The sequence below is a fragment of the Balaenoptera musculus genome, chromosome 11 (genome assembly GCF_009873245.2).
Source record: "Balaenoptera musculus isolate JJ_BM4_2016_0621 chromosome 11, mBalMus1.pri.v3, whole genome shotgun sequence".
NCBI classification, from domain to species: domain Eukaryota; kingdom Metazoa; phylum Chordata; class Mammalia; order Artiodactyla; family Balaenopteridae; genus Balaenoptera; species Balaenoptera musculus.
Window position 1 is genome coordinate 61,864,480 of NC_045795.1, and position 16,759 is coordinate 61,881,238.

Below are 16,759 nucleotides of genomic sequence, written 5' to 3' on the forward strand. Positions count from 1 at the left end.
CAGTGTCTTTTACAACCTAATGTGGAAAGTTTAGGTACATAGAGTTATTTCTGCTGTATTCTATTGGTCGTACTAACCCAGCCCAGTATAACATGGGAGGGGATACACAAGGTTGTGAAGACCAGGAGGTGGGGTTATCAGTGGTACTGGTGGTATCTTGGAGGTGGGATACCACAGAGAGTATTTACCAAAAACTTAAAGCAAGCATCATACGTTAAGGTAGAACATTAGAAGCAACCCCAATCCAAGTGAGGGACCAATGGAGTAAGACAAGGATGTCCACTATCACGGCTATTAGTAGTGCTTAATCAAGTGTGAAAGAAGGCTCTCCTTCTCTTTAAGGCTTATTTGTGGTATCTGGCATGTTTGACCCTGACCTGTTCTTCAAGTTGAGTCCTGGCCAAAGGAGACAAGTAATGTTTGGGTGAGACTCTGGAGAGCTAGGCTCCTTTGATGAGAGGGTGCCATGTAAAGAACCTTTCTGAAGATCCATAAATTAGAATGTTAATAACATACAATGCCCTATAAAGATGAAATCAAACAAATGGTGATGGACATCACTCTATTTAATAAAAAGTCTTCTTAATCTTTTTCTGTATACAAAGTCATAGAAGCTGAATAGTATACAAATTACCACACACTCGGTGGCTTAAAACAATACACACTTATTTTCTTATAGTTCTGGATATCAGAAATCCATGATCAGTTTTACTGGGCCAAAATCAAGGTGTCAACAGAAGTCCACTCCCTTCTGGGAGGTTCTAGGAAAGGATCTGTTTTCTTTCCTTCTTTTTAATTGTGGTAAAATAATCATAAAATTTACCATCTCGGGACTTCCCTGGTGGCGCAGTGGATAAGAATCTGCCTGCCAATGCAGGGGACACGGGTTCGATCCCTGGTCCGGGAAGATCCCACATGTTGTGGAGCAACTAAGCCCGTGCACCACAACAACTGAGCCTGTGCTCTAGAGCCCGCGTGCCACAACTACTGAAGCCCACACGCCTAGAGCCCATGCTCCGCAACAAGAGAAGCCACCGCAAGGAGAAGCCCGTGCACCGCAACGAAGAGTAGCCCGCACTCGCCACAACTAGAGAAAGCCTGTGTGCAGCAACGAAAACCCAACACAGCCAAAAATAAATAAATAAAAAATTTTTTTAAATTACCATCTCAACCATTTTTAAGTGTACAGCTCAGTGGCATTACATACATCCACACGGCTCTGCATTCACCATCATTCATCTCTGGACCTTTTCATCTTCCCAGACTGAAATTTTGTACATGTTAAACAATGACTCCCCATTCCCCCTCCTCCTAGCCCCTGAGCAACCACAACTCTACTTTCTGTCTCTATGACTTTGGCTACTCTAGGTACCTCATACAAGTGGAATCATATAATACTTGTCCTTTTGTGACTGTTTCACTTAGCATGTCTTCAAGGTTTGTCCATGTTGTAGCATGTGTCAGAATTTCCTTCCTTTTAAGGCTGAATAATATTCCACTGTATTTATGTACCATGTTTTGTTTATCCATTCATCCCTTGATGGACACTTGCGTTGCTTCCACCTTTTGATTATTGTGAACAATGCCTCTATGACATGGGTGTGCAAGTATCTCTTTAAGATCCTGTTTTCAGTTCTTTTGGGTATCTAACCAGAAATGGAATTGCTGGATCATATGGGAAAATCTATATTCTTGTCTTTTTCATCTTCTAGAGCTGCATTCCTTGCTTTCCTTTGCTCATGGTCCTTCCTTCATCTTCTAAACCATCAGGGCAGCATCTTGTTCAGTGGTCACATTGCCTCTTCTTCTGTTTCAAATTTCCCTCTGCCTCTCTCTGTCATTGCACTTAGGACCTACCAGGATAACCCAGGATAATCTCATCTCAAGATTTTTAATTTAATCACGTTGCAAATTATCTTTTGCCACATAAAACAATATTCACAGGTTCCAGGGATTAGGACCTAGATATCTTTGGGGACCATTATTCAGCCTACCACACAAGCTAATAGAAAAAGCAAAAGTAACATAGAAAACTATCATGAATAGAAAGCCCCATAGAACCCCACTGTCCTTAGAGATCATCACAGGAAATAAATAGTATGAGACATATTTTTCTAGATTTCTTTCCATGCATATACTAACACATGTATTTCATTTATTTCCTTTCCTTTTTAAAAAATCAAAAATGGGATAACATTTTACACAGCCCAGCAACTTGTCCCTTTCATTTAATAATGTATCTCTGTAGCAAGCTCTTTAAGAGTAAAAGAAATTTACTTTCATGCTATGTCTTCTTTGATGTAAAAATAGCAACTTTCCTGTAAAGCAAGTGAACTTTTAGAAAAATTCTATTTGAAATAATTTCCTAGAAATGTCAATGTTAACTTTAATTCTTAAGAGGAAAGAGGTATTTTGAATCAAAATAAGGGTAGAGACTACTTAGAATTTAGTGTTTTGGGTAAATTAGAGAAAGGGCACCCTAGTTATATGTGCATACAGCACATATGTGCTGTATGCACATATGGGTCCTTGAAGATTGAATTATTTTGTGTGGTATGTTGATATGAGAGTTAGTGCTTCCATGGTGTCAATTTAAATTAAGCATCTGGTTTCAGGGGTGGGGATATCAGGAGACCTGGATGGGAATCCTGACTCTGCCATCAACTAGCTGTGTGACCTCAGGCAAGGTGTAGCCAATCTCTGGGCCTCAGTGTCCTCATCTCTGAAATGAGAGAATTGGCCTGGAAGTTGTCTCAACTAATGATCTTTCATTCTGCACTTTGGGAAGGGCACTATTTTAGCAGGTTAGAGACCCAGTTTTGAATACCAAATCTTTTACAGTCAGCCCTCTGTATCCGCGGGTTCTACATCAGTGGATTCAACCAACCACAGATGGGAAATATTCCCCCCCAAATTCCAGAAAGTTCCAAAAAGCAAAACTTGAATTTCCTGTACACTGGCAACTATTTACATAGCATTTACATTGTAATAGGTATTATAATCTAGAGATGGTTTAAAGTGTACAAGAGGATATGCATAGGTTATATGCAAATATTACACCATTTTAAGAAGCGACTTGAACATCCTTGGATTTTGATATCCCCAAGGGGTCCTGCACCCCGTCCCCCTGGGATACCTTGGGATGACTGTATTAATTTGCTGTGATCTTGAGCTAGACAGCTCCATTGGGCCTCAGTTTATTCATCTGTAAGATGAGCCGGCTGGACTAGAGTATTCTCAAGATCCTTTCTCTCACATTCTAAGACAGTGAGTCTCAAACTTCAGTGTGCCTAAGAACCTAGAGGTTTGTTAAAATGCAGAGTCCAATTCAGCAGGACTGGGGTGGGGCCTGAGATTCTATATTTCTAGCAAATTCCCAAGTGAGGCTGATGCTGGTCTGAAATGTACACTGAATAACAAAGTATTTGGATTTCGAACTGTCAGGAAACTTTGTTAAAGACTTGGAAATTGGTGAAAGATTAGTGTGTGGGTGGAGTACTGGTCTGGGGATTATCTGGTGCTGTGGGGTATGCACATTTGCTTGTCTTCTATCGTCCAGCTCTGTAAAAGCTAAGATATAGACTATAGATGTAGAATACAGAATAATGGGATGAATTTTGTTTGATAGAGGTACAAGTGATTTCAGCCCTGTAGAAAAAGATAGCTCTCAAAATTACTTTTTCTAGTCCCACATGATATCAACCAGTTTTGCACAAGTAGCAAATTTCTTTCAGTATTCCTGATTGCCCATATATATGTGTTCTTCTAAATCTCCTTTAAACAGGTTTTACGTTTTTGAAAATTATACTTTAACACCACTGTTCCTTTGCAATTCATTCATTGATTCATTCATTTATTTATTTATAGCAAGAAATACTTGCCAGGGATGGGGAGGTTACAGGGTGGAATACATAAACTCTTCTAAGAAAGTGGGTGGTCAGGCATCATGCTTTCCTGACTCCCAGCCCAAGTATCAGGTGAGGAAAGCACACTTTACCTCCAACTTTGGGCAGGTAATTCCCCTCCCAGAGCTAGACCACGGATATAGTGGAAGATGGCTTAACCATCATGTGGTCCATTAAGGATCAAGAGGTTGAGAGAGGAGGAGGAGGCTGTAACTACGATGTACTTCGAACCGTGGCCTCGGGATTCCTCCAGTGGTCTTTACACCACGTGCCGCCTAGGGACACTAAACTGTTGGCTTTCACACGCCTGCTACAATTGTTAAGAGTTTGATCCTTCGGTGTCCAGAGTTTTGCAGCCGCCAGACGCAGGGTGGAAGTCTGGGCCCAAGGGCGGGGCTTGGGGCCAGGGGGCGGTGCCAGTGACCGAAGAGCGGAACCTGCGACAGCCGCCCAGCGGCCCCGGCCTCAAGGAATGCCGGGAGTCGGGACCAGGCCGCGCTCTTACTCCTTCGGCTCCGCCCCCGCCTGTCTGTGCCTGCAGTGGCCGCCATCGATAAAGTTGTTGTTCTGCTAACATGGCGGCGCCCGTGGTGACTGGCCGTGCCGTGTTCGCCTAAGGTGGGAACCGAGGCGTAAGGAGGCGCAGGCCAGAGCCTGTGAGCAGGTAAACCCCTGACCCGGGCTCATAGGGGCAAGAGACGAGGCCTGATCTCCCCTCTACCCGGATTGGTAGATTTCGACTTGCCGGGAGCCGGAAGGGAAAGTGCGGGCTGGGTTTGGTGGTCTCGGAGCTGTGCAGTTTCCCAACTGGAAAAGTTTCTGAGATTCAGATCTTCAGATTCTTTGAGCCACCGACTCTGTTGATAGGTCTGGACCCTTTCCCAGAAAAACGCATATGTACGCATAGTTTTGTACTCAATTCCCTCTCTCCACCGCTCCACTACCCCGGTTGGTCCCTGGATCTTTGCTCCCGGGGCTGAGGCTTTAGACTCGAAGGACATCCATTGGCCCACATCATCTCTGTGACCCACAGATCATTGTCACAGCATGTTAGGGCTCTAAGTTCCTCAGAGATCATCTGGATTTACCCCTTTATCTTAAGGAGAAGCTGATTTTCCAGGCAGGAAGTAATTTCCCTGAGGTCACATAGAGAATTATTTGGGGTTTTTTTTGTTGTTTTTGCACGTAACTTAGCTCCTTTAAGACTAATTTCCCAGGTACATTCTCGCACACTTTCTTTTGGGCGCACACTAATGCTCTCGTGTGCTTCTCTGTGTTCTGTTTCTTTGCCCTTTTTTTCCTACTCTGCTAGGTTTCTCTGTCCGTATATGATTGTCATTTTGGGTCCAGTTCTAAGGCCCCTCCCTCTATGGTCACAGGCCGCTACCCCCACTATTCTCAAAAAACTTAACCTTAAGCCCTAAGTGAGGTTGAGATCAGGGCTGACTCTTAAAGAGGAGTGGAGTAATGGGGATTGATGCTTTGGAAGGATGTGGAAGAAGAGACAAGATTCCAAACATCTAGGCAAGGAACTGGATGTGACAGAGCTGAGGAAGAAAAGGGCCAAGTTGATCATAACACAAGATATGAATCACACCTTTCACATTCATGGTAGGGGCATGGTCCTCTAATAAAATGGCTGCTCCTTACCAGGAAGAGGCAGTGTCCATCAGGGCTTCGGTGGCGGAGTGTCCCAGAGCAGGGCCTGGGATGTAAAGAAAGGGAACTGGACTGGGCTCCAGGGCTGCAGTAAATCATAGCCCTGAGTGCACTTATGGCTGAGTTCCCCTAACATAAAGGGTGTGGACTTTTCTTAAAGGGTCTTGACACATATAGTACCAGATTGCTCCCCAGGGAGTTGGAATCAGTTTGCATTTCACCAGCAGTGTATAAAAGTGCACATTTCTTTTTATAACAGGTTTTTGCCAATCTGATAAGCAAAATATTTCCTTGTTGTTTTAATTTGCATTTCTTTGATTAGTTGTAAAGTCATTCTTTTTCAGGTATTTGTTAGCCAATTTGTATTTCCTCTTTTCTCCTTCCCCAATTTTAAAAATTAGGTTGTTACTGTTTCTCTTCTTATATGTGAACTCTTTATAGAGAAGGGTAATCTTTTGTTGTAGTTTTGGCAGTTTTCTCTCAGCTTGTTGTTTGCTTTCTAATGTTGTTCGTGGTGGTTTTGATATGCAGGTATTTTACATTTTTTAGAGAGTTTTATTAATATTTTCCTTTATGAAATCTTCCATTGCTTTTATGCTTAGGACAGAACATCCTGCACCTTTTACAGAATTAGTACATACTCATCTATGTTTTTTCTTGTTTTATGGTATTTTAAAAAATTCTTTAATCTATGTGGGATTTACTCTGCTTTTTGGTTTGAGGTGGGGCTCTAATTTGAATCGGCCCCCCATTCATTGAATAGTCTATCACTTTCTAATCTATTTGTGCTTTTTGCTTTATGAACTTTAAGTTCTTTAAAATACCCGGATCCGTTTCAGAATTCTCTAGTCTATACCATTGATTTATGTACAGGAAAGGTTATTAGTGAGCCAGGTATTATGTAAACATTTTTAGAAAGCTTACTGTTATGTAGACAGGGAATGTTGTTATACGTTTTTTATAATTTAGTGCATAGTATAAGTAAGTTATAGAGACAGGATTAGAATTTTAAATGAACTTAAATTCCTTCCTTCATATTGCTCATATTGGTGATCTGTCTGCACTCTTTGGTATTTCTTTTTTCACAATGGCTAACCAGCATCGAAACAAAACTTTTGAGAGGATCAAGAATTAATGCCAGCTTAGAAATAGAGACACAGATGTAGAGAACAAACGTATGGACACCAAGGGGGGAAAGCGGGGGGTGGGGGGAGGTGATGAACTGGGAGATTGGGATTGACATATATACACTAATATGTATAAAATAGATAACTAATAAGAACCTGTGGTATAAAAAATAATAATAAATAAAATAAAATTCAAATCAAATCAAAACAAAACAAAAAAGAATTAATGCCAGCTCAGAGTGCCACTTTCTTCCTTTGTTTCTCTGTGGTTTTGAAAGGTCTGTTTTTGTCTATTTCTGCACTATAGCTAATGCTGTTATGCAGGAAGGCAGAAAGTTTAGGCTATTTAGTCATAAATCTTAAATATTTGATGAACTGTCACCTTAGGCTTTAACACAGTGATAAAACATGAAACTTCTTCTATGAGGTCATTTCTGGAATTCACCTTTGGAGGAAACCAATGAAACATTAAAGTTGAATTTTGATTCGCAGCTAGATGTCTTAGTGGGCCCCAACCTGTGGGTTGTATTCCAGAAAACCATAACACTCATCACTGTTACACATGTTATATATTTATTTGTTTGTTTCTTATCTGCTTTTCTCTACTAGTATATAAGTGCCATGAAAGAAGGGACTTTGTTTTTGTTCACTGCTCTATCCCCAGTGCCTAGAATAGTGTGTGGACCTAGTGACGCTCAATAAATATTTGGTAGGTGAATGAAGAACTAAATGAATAAGCAGTCTTCTAAATAATGGTTATTTCCTGGCTCAGCCTACTGAGTATACTTAACTTGTAGTATGTATGAAGAATGCTAATCTTCGCTCAGAGTCTCCGATCTTCCGGGGAGACCTGTGTTCAGATCTCTTCTGATACTTGAGCCTAAGGCCAAGCCCAGATGTGCTTAGAGCTCTTCTGAAGCCTGGACAACGGGAAGTAAATCCTCCTGTACAGACCCTGGGCTGGCCTAAAGGCGAGGGCCGGAGGTGGCTCTGCTGCTTCCCATGCAGGCAAGCTGTGAGGTTGCAGCAGGAGCTGGCCCAGGTGGTGGTCTCCTTTTGTTCCTATGGGGCTTTTGTATCTTTGTTGTTTGGGAGCATCGAACACCTTTAATATTTTCCAATTAAGAAGTTTGTGTTTAGCTCAATTGCACTTCTAAAGTATTCTTTTCAGGGAAAGAAGTCATCAGAATAAGAGGAAAGCATGTGGACGGGCAGGGAGCGCTGGCTGTGCTGAATGGAAGGATGAGCTCGGGGAGGTTCCGGGCGGCTCACACGTGTGCTTTCTGCCCTCTCTTTCCGGGCCTTCCCTGCTTTTGAAGAATGGCTCCTTCCTGGCAGAGGCTGGGTTTATATGCCTCTCTTCTGAAAAGGCAGCTAAATGATGGTCCAGATGTCATCAAATGGGGAAGGAGAGTGATTCCAGGATGTTCCAGAGGTATTTACAGTGCTACGGGAAAGTGGACCAAAGAGTATACGCTGCAGACAAGAAAGGATGTGGAGAAATGGTGGCATCAACGAATAAAAGAACAGGCCTCCAAAATGTCAGAAGCTGATGTGAGTATTCTTTTATATATATATTTTGGTTGCACCAGGTCTTAGTTGCGGCAGGTGGGCTCCTTAGTTGTGGCATGCGAACTCTTATTGCTGCATGCATGTGGGATCTAGTTCCCTGAACAGGGATCGAACCCGGGCCCCCTGCACTGGGAACTTGAAGTCTTATCCACTGCACCACCAAGGAAGTCCCGTGAGTATTCTAAGAGACGCTGAAAGGGTAGAGAAGAGGGACTAAGGGCTTGGACTGGGGTGACACTGCCTGAATTCAAATAAGTTATTGAGTATGTGACCCTGAACCAAATTTCTGAATCTCTCAGGGCTTCAACTTTTTTAAATCTAAAATGAGCAGTGTTAATAGTAGCGCCCACCTGCTTCCCAGGATGCTTGTGAGGGGTAACTGGGATGAGACCAGGATGGTGCTTGGAGGAGTTTCAGTGTGGTGCACATACAAACAAGGTGCATGCAAATGGTGCCACACTGGGCATTCTGGAGCAGCATTTACTGGGGAAACTCATCAAGACAGGAGCCGCAGCAGATGTCAGGTCCTCTGTGGTCCACTGCATGGTGGGGCAGCACACAGGGATCCAGCAGGGTCACATAGGAGACTCTAGGAGAGGCACCTGGGCCCCTCAGCTGTGGAACTTTTAAGCTCCTGCATATTCTGAGAAGTACCTCCCTCTCCCCTCCCATGACGTTGACCTCCAACCCTATTCTGCCATCATGGCTTGGGAGGTACCAGCCCTTCCCAGGTGTGATCTGGGACTGGGGTCCAACCTCATGGTCGCAGCTATGTAAGTTAGTGGACCCTTGGCTTCTGGTCTGTCTGCCCCAGCTCAGCGCTCTACCTGAATTAATTGTCTTAAGCACTTGGCTGTAGCCAATTTCCATGGAGTGCTCTGCTGGAGGCCAACTCCTTCTCTGGGAGGCCAACCTGCTGGGGATCAGTCTTGGATGCAGTAACCCTTACCTTACGATATTGGTCAAAATGACAAATGGAAGATGTGATTTGTTACATGAAATGTTGAATCTGATCAGAGCACAGCACTATAAAATAAAGTTTTACTCTTAAATTCTGACCATCCTTTCATAATAGTTACCAGTCAAATAATACTGACCCTCTATGTTTAATTAAAGAGATTAGGCCAAAGACAAGCAGTTGAGTAAATATATATCTGCACAAGACCACACTGTGCTTGAATCACCTTTCCTGATTCTCCACTCTTATCAGACTCATTCTTTCTATGAGATTGATCATTATGAAAAATGGGGGTGGGTAGCTATTTGTGTTAAACTGAAGGATGGTTTTTGGCATTAGTTACAAAGAAAATCTGGTATTTAAGAGCTGTAGTGTGTAACACGTGAAATGATAAAAAGCAAGTTTTAAATATAATGCATAATTATACAATAAAAGCTTGACTTTTACCTCATTAGGAAGTGAAAATTCTTCGTGGCAACATGACCAGACTAATGTAACTAAAGGTATTTTGGAAGCAGACCTTAGGGAGCAGTTTAATTCTCAATGAGGAGCATAAAATTAGCTTTTTTTCTTTTTACTTTTGGTTTAGATTTAGTCACTTCCAAACATTTTGAAGTTGTAGCTTTTTGTTCTTGTGACATTGCATTCTTAAGCATATGGTTGTGTAAAAAACTAAATGGATCAAAATAAACTGTGTTTCACTAGTTGGGTAAATAGCTTGAGGGACATTTTGGGTGATCCCCTGGTGGCATTCTATGAGGGTTTGAATTAGGGAATGGCAAAGTGGAGAGAGCACTGGATCGGGAGCTTGGGCAGTAATACTGGTTCTGCCCCCAAATCAGTGTGATCTCATCAGCATCGTTTAACCTCTTTGATCCTCAGATTCTTTGCATTGTTTATCTCACAGAATTGCTTTGAAAATCAAATGAGAAAATATGACTGAACCCATTTTATAAACTGAAAGAGGATAAAAATGTGTGGTGTGTCTTTGTCAGGAATGAGAACATGACTAGATGCTGGTGGATTTTGAAGCATCTATGATCAACCTCTCTCTGGTATTAGCTACATTTGAAATCCACCTGAATGAGTTTCTAGAAGTTGAATATTTTGCCATCATCATCATAATCATCGTTATAAAAAGAACTTCCATTTAATGAGCATTTTACTATGTCAGCCACCATCTTTCCATTTATTATCTCATTTAAATCCTGAAACAACCCTGGGGGTGGGTAGTATTATCCTCATTTTGGGGGTAAGAAAACAGGCTCAGAGGGAGGTTTGGTAACTTGTTGAGATGCACAACTCACTTGTGGCAGAGCCCAGAACTCAAACCCAGACACGTTTGATTGCTGAGCTGATGCTTTCACCAGGAACCTTCTTTTGCCTTGCCTTTGATTTATAGATTGTAAACCGAGCCCAGAAAGACAAAGGAATTTGCCTAAGGTCTCACAGCTAGTGTCAAAGCTCGACCAGATCCCAGGCTGCAGGCTCCTATTGAGTGGTCCTTCCCCCTCCATCCTCTAGACTCAGCGACAGCTTCAGAGCATGATCTATAAAGAGGCAGAAGTTATCTTTCTCTTGATGTTAGAAGCTGACAAAAATAATAGGACCCACTTATAAAAACCATCCTTTTTCCATCGCTTCCAATCTTAATTTCTTTTAAAGGCTTAAATTCTTACACTTTTATATAATTATGAAAATTTCCCTTTCAATCAGATTCCTACTCAATTATAGTATAAATTCCCATAATTCCTTCTTTCCACTCCCAGAGATAGGACTCATTTCATTGTCACAGAGGAAAATGACTTAATTCACACAGAAAAGCAAAAGGCAGGGGCAGGCAATAAGCTGAATACCTTTTCTGCAATAAATAAAAATATTCATGGGGCTTCCCTGGTGGCGCAGTGGGTGAGAATCTGCCTGCCAATGCAGGGGACGCGGGTTCGAGCCCTGGTCTGGGAGGATCCCACATGCCGCGGAGCGGCTGGGCCCGTGAGCCACAATTACTGAGCCTGCGCGTCTGGAGCCTGTGCTCCGCAACGAGAGAGGCCGCGATGATGAGAGGCCCGCGCACCGCGATGAAGAGTGGCCCCCGCTTGCCACAACTAGAGAAAGTCCTCGCACAGAAATGAAGACCCAACACAACCATAAATAAATAAATAAATAAAATTAAAAAAAAAATATTCATGAATAGTAAAGACTTTGCTAGCAATACTTTTCTTTTTTTTTCAATTAATTAATTAATTAATTTTTGGCTGTGTTGGGTCTTCGTTGTTGCGTGCAGGCTTTCTCTAGTTGCAGTGAGCGGGGGCTACTCTTCGTTGCGGTGCGCGGGCTTCTTATTGAGGTGGCTTCTCTTGTTGCGGAGCACGGGCTTTAGGCACGCGGGCTTCAGTAGTTGTGGTGCGCAGGCTCAGTAATTGTGGCTCACGGGCTCTAGAGTGCAGGCTCAGTAGTTGTGGCACATGGGCTTAGTTGTTCCGTGGCATGTGGGATCTTCCCTGACCAGGGCTCTAACCTGTGTCCCCTGCAATGGCAGGTGGATTCTTAACCACTGTGCCACCAGGGAAGTCCAATACTTTTCTATATATATTCTGTAAACTCAGTTTTGTAGTTTGGCTTAGCTAGTATATAATGGATCCCTCGATTTTGCTATAAATTTAATCTTTGTTGGATAGACATACAAAATGGAGACGTTAATGAAGAAGCTATATGTGGAAAATGTTTGGGACAACATTGTTAAATAAACATAATTTTAATATATATGTCACTATAATAAAAACAAAGTGATTATAATAAAAAGTAGGTTTAATGTAAAAACTTTAAAGTGAAAAACTAGAGATAGTTTATATCAAGGATTTTATTGTTTTTTTCAGGTCCCAAAGAACTCTGTAACAGCTGTTTTCCCATGTCCCTAAAAATTCCCAAAGGAAAGGCAGTAGGCCTAATCCATTGCAATGAGTAATGTTTGAATCAAGTGGATAGTCTGCTTATTTCCTATTCTGCACCAAGTATCAGAACGAGGTCTTGTACTTCCTTTGAGGGATTTGTTTACAAGCTGAGAGGATTGTCTGTCACTTGCCTTCTTAAAGAAGGAAAGTCCTGAGTCCCCACTAACTCCTGAATCTCAAGTCCTCTCTCATGCTCCTGAGGTTTTCCTAAGAGTTATGGATCCACATTAAAGTACATGATCAATGTGGGGCTTTCCATCCGTTTCTAGAAATCAATAGCAGCTGTCACTTCAGTATTCCAGATTTCCAAGTTTATGTATTATCCAAACTTCTTATTTATTCACTTTTCCCTTCTCTTCCTTCAGGCAGCTTTACTTACCACTCAGTCAGTTGGTAATTTCCAGAAGATGGGCAGTACAGAGAAAAGTGCCACTCTGGTCTGTTTTGCCACCCTTTAGGGGCCCTGCTAAAGATTTGTTTAACTTCTTTGCTGAAGGAAGTGTAAAGCAAGGGGTCGAATGAGATTTGGAAAGAATCTGATTTCTGGTTTCTTCTGTTCCCCTGATTACAGTTGGCTGTCAATTATCAGTCATGCAAATACTTACCAAAAAATACCTCCCCAATACACACACATACCCAAAAGAATGGTTATGAATATTCTGTCTTGCATTTGTTTTCATTAATTTTGGAGAAGCAAGGCCTTAAAGAACTCTAGTAGAGCTCACAGAAGGGAGTAAGGACAGAAAGAGAAAAATAGAAGGTGGCAAAAAAGTAATGATAACATCAGACAGTCCAGACCCTTAGTGACTAAACAGAAGCAGTTACCTGTTCTCTTCCTTTCTTCAGAGGCACCCCTTCTCCCCAGTGGGAGGATTTAAGGTTGGATAGGGGGAACACTCCTGTCACCTGGACAGGATTGGTGAAGTGTGCTGGGAAAAGTGCCCTTCAGTAATAAGTGCTCTGCAGAGGCCTGTTATCAGGCTTCAGAGCACAAAGGCCGACAAACATTTATCCAACAGTTATTAAACTGGGAGGTGGGCAGCCAGGAAGGTGGGGTTGGGGGGGAGGGATGATTAAAACATGGTCCTTGCCCTTGAACAATAGGTCCCCAATAAGGAATCAATTAAATGATACCACCTTTCCTGTGGAGCGTTGTCCCCTCATGTGCACAAACTCGTGACAGCATTCACCATTTTACTGTGGAAGAACTAAGGTGCCAAAAGTCAGTGTTCCAGTGAGGACCTCCTGCCCTGTGTTCATTATGTTCCAATGCATTTACCTTTTTTCTGTGTTTCTCGTGATGAAGCCGCGTCTTTGGAAGTTGGAGAGTTATGTAACCCTGGCCTGAGGCTGCCTGTAGATCACCCCCTGGGAAATAGCAACCTGGCTAAAATTTTCTCATTACCTTCCCACTTCAACTTTTTCTGCTGAAAGATAAGCTCACAGTACAGCAGAGAACCGGTGCCTGAGGACCCTGCTCGTACTGTTCAATCCAAGTCTGCGCGCAGCTACAGGGAATTTAGGGAGGGGCCCCATTTTTAGACATGTCACATCTCTGTGATTCACCATTGTTTCCTTGAATTATATGGACATATGTGTCAGAGCTTCATTTGGAAAAACATATAGTTCTTTAAGACCTAGATAGCTGTCCTAAAAGAGAAGCTTTTAAAAGAGAAAAAGACAGATTTAAAAATACATATGGGTAATAGGACTTTGAGGTTGTTTGGCATTATTTTGGACATTCTTTAGGTTAAGCCAGGGCTTTGAATTTTGGTATTAGGCATTTTTGTCAGTTTACCTTATAGGAATGGTTTTTTAAAAAGAAAACTTTTAAAAATGTTAAATTATTACCTTGAGTAAAATGCCAAAATATTATGTGCATTCAGGTTTCCCCGTGAATGCTTAATAAATACTCATTGTCATTTTTTTGTCATTCTTTCCTAGAAATCAAAGCCCAAGTTTTACGTGCTTTCCATGTTCCCTTATCCTTCCGGCAAGCTGCACATGGGCCACGTGCGTGTGTACACCATCAGCGACACCATTGCACGCTTCCAGAAGATGAGAGGGATGCAGGTAAGGCAAGATGCCTGCTGGAATAGCACTTTTCTGCCTGACTCAGGACAATAAGAATGTAGGACAAAGGAAGAAAACCAATCTTAGTTAAGATTAGGACAGCTTTGAAGATAAACATGAAAAGCTCAGGGTTTCCTCTCATGAATTGCAGGACATAATAAAGCATCCAGATTAATTGGGGGGCAGCCGCGTGTTGGATGTTGTGCTAGGGAGGGAGGTGGGGTGTGGATGCAGTGGAAGGAGGTTACAAATGTGGGTACCACATGATATCTCTTCAGGAGGAGTTCACAGTCCAGTGGGGCTGACATCCATAAATAGACAAACATTGAACAGGGGAATGAATCCAATAGTAGAAATGAGGAACAAATGCTGTGAGTAGGAAGTGGGGCCACAGGAGATTTTTCTCCTTGTATTTGATATTTTCTGTATTCTCTAATGAGCATGTATTTATTTTATAATGGAAAAAGTAAAATTTTCCTAACAAAAAAATATGTGGGGAGTAACAGCTCTGCGGGAGTTGGGGAAGGCTCTGCTAAAGAGGGAGCATCTGTCCTTGAAGGACAAGGTGAAATTTCCTGGGAGAGGAGGAGAGGAACCCTTGCATGTCTGTTGTGGGTAGACCCCTTTACCCCACTGCCAGTTACCCCAGAGCCTGCACTCTACTCTTTACCAACACGTCATCTGTACGATGAGGTGGCAATGATCATAGCAGCTTCTTTAACACCTTACAGAGAGAGGCAGGATCAAAGAGGGGCTGAGAGCATGGCCCATTGAACCAGATGGCCAGCATTTGAATGCCAGCCCTTAACACTTAGTAGCTATTCGACTTTTGACTAATTACTAAATTAACGTCTCTAATACCTAGTTTTCTCTCATCTGTAAAATGGGGATAAAATATTTCCTGCCCATTGGACTGTTACAAGGATTGAAAGAGGATGACTATGAAGCACTTAGCACATAGCTGGCGCATAAGTATGTAACCAGTAAATATTAGCATCGCCAGTGGAGGGCTGGAGCCTGCTTGTACCAGCTCCTGAGAGCTGTGCGCATGTCTGCCCAACTTCATGTTAATTATTTGTCACCTTAGTAGCTTGAAATCCACCATGGTGGGAGTATTTACATCATGGAAATCAGCAAAGCCTACAAATCAGGGCTTTTTCTGCCAGAGAGTTGATTGTTAAACATTTACTGGCATTCCCACTGGCTGTTGCTATTATTAACCTCTCAGGGTCTATATAAAGGTTATCTGCCCCCTCCCAGTTCTTTATCAAGATTTTCTTTTAGAAAGGTACATGAATCCATTGTCATAATTGGTTTGAAAATTTGTGCTGAACTGACATTGGCAGCAAGAAGTATTCCTAAAAATAAAAAGGAAGTCAAGGTATAATGTCTCTTTGTCACTTGAAGAGTTAATGACTTTTACTGTCAGATTCAGAGTTTTGCCTTCTACAGGGGATGTCTCCCTGGGCTATGCCAGGTGTTATTTTTCCCAGATACTGCTTTCCATCACTTCTGCAATGTTTATTAGAAAGAGGTGGTGCAGAATAAATTGGCTCTTGTCATGAAGCATAATATCTAACTGTGTTTCTTCAACTAGATTTATTATTATTATTTTTTTTACTTAGACCAACTTATTTTGGACAATTAGTGAGTACAGGCCAGTTGCTGAAGATTAACCTTTTAAAGCAAAACTGTACATTTATGGTACATTAGTGGATAAGTGGTTGAGGGGATGTAGGTGGGACTCTAATTCCCTTGGATGGATGAGACGTTACAGAGAAAGCTCAAGGCAGAACCCCAGGCCCAGAGATAACTGGGACCCTTGTAGGCAGCTTAGGCCCAAAAGACAAAATGGAGTCCCTTACAGTAACTGAAGCCCAAGGTCAGGCTGGACCCAGGGACTGGGCAACCCAGGTTTGAACCCCACTGTACCACTTTCTCACTGAGTGACCCTGCACAAGTCATTTAATGTCTGTGAATCCTACTCTCCTTGTCTTTAAAATAGGGATAATAATATAGTAATAATTATTCTTCCCTCCTGGGTCGTTGTGTGGGTTAAATGAGATAGTACATGTGTCTGGCACATAATAGTCCCTTAATAAGTGGTAGTCATGATTATTATTTATACTGATCTGACTTACTCTGGGAAGTCATTTAATAAGTGAAATGAAATCTAATTCATTTAGTAAATGAATCTGTGCTCTCTTCTGCTTGGGGCCTGCTGCATGGAGTTGCCTTCTGAGAAACAACTAGACTGCAGATCATCACCTGCTATTTGTATTATCTATCCTGTGACTCGGTTGGTTCCTGAAACCACTCTTTGTTATTTGGTTTATGGTACCTTAGTCATTGTGACCAGCATGCACCTAGGGTTCCCTCTGTTCCTCAGTTTCAGTTGCTCTCTTTAAGATGATAAGCTATCTTGGACAGGGGCAGGTATCCTCCAGGCTCTCTTGAAATTAATTTCTTGTTAATTTTCATAGCCCATATTTAAGTCAGATCATCCCCAAGATA

At 42.1% G+C, this 16,759-nt stretch overlaps 1 protein-coding gene across 5 annotated transcripts in view; it reads left to right on the forward strand.

Annotated features, from left to right (window-relative positions):
* The first annotated feature begins 4,444 nt into the window (after positions 1 to 4,444).
* Positions 4,445 to 16,759, forward strand: part of LARS2 (leucyl-tRNA synthetase 2, mitochondrial) — a 158,164-nt gene continuing 145,849 nt past the window's right edge. For 4 of the 5 annotated variants that reach the window (XM_036870000.1, XM_036870002.1, XM_036870003.1 and 1 more), the window contains exons 1-3: positions 4,445 to 4,569; positions 8,011 to 8,245; positions 14,117 to 14,245. In XM_036870000.1, coding sequence (XP_036725895.1) covers positions 8,012 to 8,245; positions 14,117 to 14,245 — 363 coding nt within the window. In that variant the 5' untranslated portion in view covers positions 4,445 to 4,569; position 8,011. Of the gene's footprint in view, positions 4,570 to 7,989; positions 8,246 to 14,116; positions 14,246 to 16,759 lie in introns of all 5 variants that reach the window. The other variant, XM_036870001.1, reaches the window with a different exon arrangement.